The following is a 3,501-nucleotide window of genomic DNA, read 5'->3' on the forward strand; positions in this document are numbered from 1 at the left end:
TTTTTTTTTTTTTTTTTTTGCAGAACCGGGGTTTGAACTCAGGCCCTTGCGCTTGCCAGGGAAGCGCTTATTCCACTGAGCCATCCCCCGGCCCCTAATTCCGTTTCTTACTGTAGTATCTCCCACTCACAAATCGTGCCTAGTCCCTCCCCTTCAACTCGCAAGTGCCCCCGGAGGCTCCTCCCCTCCCCGCCCCCTCTCATTCGGTTTCTTACTGTAGTATCTCCCACTCACAGACCGGGCCTAGTCCTGCAGAGGGCGTATGATCTCAGCATCCTGCAGGAAGACTTTATCCCATCCCAGTAGTTTCCCTGCAAGCCAAGGAAGATAATGCACATCAAGGAAAAACCACTTGTGGGGCTAGCAAAGCACATGCCCAGACAGCGGATCAGTACAAGTCGGGAACTGGTGCAGGTGGTGTGAACAGGTGAGTCTGAGTCACCAGGTAAAAGCTAATTGTGCCCCAGCACTCCAGGCACAGTTAGGAGTTGGCACCTCTGTCAAGTATATATGCTCAGGGGGTGGTGAGATGGCTCAGTGGTCTAAAGCACCTACTTGGAACAAGTTTGGCAAAGCACAGGGACCGGGGTTCCATCCCCCAGCACCACAAGCCAGCCAGCCCCTCCCCCAGGTGGGCTGAGCTGGCCACACACACACACACACACACACACAAATAAATAAATGTTTTTTTAAAAAGTATATGTGCTCAGCAGAGGTGGTGGAAATACCAATTTTCTCAGAATAAAAACTGTGTAATAAGCCTCTTTATATCCAAAATTAGAGATGAATTGGTGTCTGAGATAGACAACTTCTTGATGGACAAATTAAGCCACTTAAAACTAGACAAAAGAAGGAGGATGCAGCTCAGTGGTAATTACCTAGCATGCATGAGGCCCTGGGTTCTTTATTCTCAGTGCTACCCCCTACACCCCCCAAAAAATATGTAGAAATGGCATAAATTTCTGTCCTGGGGAGTAACACAATACAGCCTGCATTTTCAGAATTTCAGTTGTGACTTGCTACCTTTCAGCTTGCAGGCCTCAGGGTTATACTGTGCAACTTACAGCTGTATTCCGCTAATTATGCCAGAGACAAGCAGTCCAGGTAAGGAGTTCCAGTGGGCTGTCACTGAATGGGATTATAACTCACTAAGTCACAGAGTTCACTGGCACCAAATATTTTAATTATTCCAAGAATAATCCAGTGACCCTTTAAACCCAGGCTGCTTCCCAGCCGGCCTACCCACTAATCTTACTCTAGGGTCAGGTCTAAGTCAGAAGGGAAGCACTAGAAAGAGACAGAAGCTGTCCTTCCTGGCGCGCTGTGCTCTCTCCGGGCTATGGAAGAGCTGCAGTGCCTGTTTGGTGCCTGTTTGCCGGTTCTCCTTACCGGGAACATTCCTCCCTGGGGCACCTTTCATCCTGCATGAACATAAGCACCACAGATCTTGTTTCCCGCTCTGTCCTCCAGTCCTGGGCTCACAGAAAGAAGTCAACAAATGTCTGCGGGATGAGTAAGTGAATGAATGAACATCTTAGCTGTTCTCTGTTTTCCCAGCTGGGTTCCTGGGCAGGACCTTGAATTCCCCCTGCAGACCCTGCTGTGTTGTTTTCCTCTTGCTCCTTAGAACAAGGAATATTAGAGATACTTAACCTTTTTTATAGTGTTGGGTTTAAACCGTATGATTTTCACTTAGATGTGAGGCCTAGCACGGTTTGCAATCGATTTTTTTGGCGTTTCGCTATTAGGGATAAAATACATAAAACTGAAGGCCCTCACCTAACATTTTTTCCCGATCCAGAAGTTCTGGTCTGGTCTATCGCACGCCCAGGCTCAGGTGTGGCGTGTGGCGAGGCGGCCGCGAAGTCGCAGTACTCGACTGGGTGAAAGGGCGGGGAAGGCAGAGAGGGACAGTACTCAGGTTCACGCGCTGTCCAGTGGGTCCAAGAAGGGCGGGCTGGTCCCGCAGCACGGCCTCTCCCGGGTACGGCTCCCGCAGCTGTGCGCTCCAGGGGACCAAGTCCCTTCCGTCCGCCTCCGCCCCCGGCCAGCGCTCACCTTTGCCCCGACTCCCACGCCGCCCGGATACCCTGTTCCCTGTCAGAATCGGCGGCCCTAAGATCTCGCCCTCGGAGACCCAACCTCCATCCAACCTAACCCGCATGCGCCTCCCCCCACCCCAGGCTCCGAGGAGCCGCCGGGTCACCTCGAGGTGCAAGGCTGGGGGACCAGGACCCCACCCTCCAGGCCGTCCCCTGTGCTCCCTGCACAAGCAGCCCTGGCCCCTGCCCCACACAACCCGGCCCTAGGGAGCGCGGAAAGGGAACTCGGTGACTGCAGGTGGCAAGATCTGAGCACCGGGGTCCCGAGCCCCCTCCGGCTGCCTCCTCGCCTACACTGGGCTGCATGGGGGGGCCCCAGACCCGCGTCCCCCCAACCCTGGATAAGCCCTGCCTCCAGCAGGGAGGGGCGGCCACGGACTGGGGCACCCTGGGGCGGGGGCGGGGCCTCGTGAAAGCGGCTGGGCGACCCGCGGGGACACTGTTGCATCAGCCCCGAGAGCCAAAGCTGCACCAAGTGGGCTCCACCAGCCTAAGGGCGGCTGCTGGCCCGGCAGCTGCCGCCAGGAGGCAGCACCTTACCAAAAATGTCCGGGCTGACGGTGTCAGGGGCTGGAGTCCCCAGAATACCTTCGTTCCTAGAGTTTAACGCAGCCTAGACCTAACAAAAGGGAGTTGTCAGGGAGATCAGGAAAAGCTTCACGCTGTTTAACGCTGAAAGGTGGCTTGTAAATAAATAAAATTTTTGCGCAATCCAGCGTTGGCATTTTTTAAAGTCAACATTGCCGCTCCACAGAGATCCCCAGAAAGCCGACCTCCTCTGAGACCCGCTGGTGGAAGGACGCCCAGTGAAGGGACTTCCCAGCCACCCAGCAACAAGGAAGAGTTAGCCCAAGGTCATAATTGGCCTACTGTTTTATTATTACTCAAAAAGGTTTTACTTTTGTGAAAAACCGGAATAAAACATTTAAAAGCCAGAGATTATATGTAATTGACCCACTTTGATGTTTAACAAAGAATTTAGCCAGTACTGATTTAGCATGAATTTCACAATTTTTATGTCACAATAAATTACAAAAACAATGAGGAGGGCTGGGGAGATAGCTCAGTGGAATAAGCCTGGCAAGTGCAAGGTCCTGAGTTTGATCCCCGGTACCTGGTACTGCAAAAAAAAAAAAAAAAAAAGAGGAATATGTATGCAGTGTGTTTATAGCGGAGTTGTTTAGACCTCTCAGTTCCCAACATTATTCCTTCTTTCCTTTTCATAGCCAGGTCTCAGGTTGGTCTCAAACTCACCTCCCTCCTGCTCTGCCTCCCCACCCCCACCCCGTGCTGGGTGCTGGGATTAGTGGAGTAGCGCCATCACCCCCGACTGAATTTCCTCATTTCTTCAATTTCTTCACAAAGTAGAAATAATTCGATCCTCCAGCTGTCCTAAAAA

The 3,501-nt window shown here is 52.3% G+C and overlaps 1 protein-coding gene across 2 annotated transcripts in view; it reads right to left on the reverse strand.

Moving 5' to 3' along the window:
• The window catches only part of Slc7a7 (solute carrier family 7 member 7), a 54,691-nt gene extending 52,533 nt beyond the window's left edge, over positions 1-2,158 (reverse strand). For both annotated transcript variants that reach the window (XM_023706929.1, XM_023706931.1), the window contains exon 1: positions 1,780-2,158. In XM_023706929.1, coding sequence (XP_023562697.1) covers positions 1,780-1,786 — 7 coding nt within the window. In that variant the 5' untranslated portion in view covers positions 1,787-2,158. The remainder of the gene's footprint in view (positions 1-1,779) is intronic.
• Positions 2,159-3,501: the final 1,343 nt, after the last annotated feature.

This window comes from Octodon degus, unplaced genomic scaffold (assembly GCF_000260255.1).
Source record: "Octodon degus isolate 3935 unplaced genomic scaffold, OctDeg1.0 scaffold00276, whole genome shotgun sequence".
In the NCBI taxonomy this organism is placed as follows: domain Eukaryota; kingdom Metazoa; phylum Chordata; class Mammalia; order Rodentia; family Octodontidae; genus Octodon; species Octodon degus.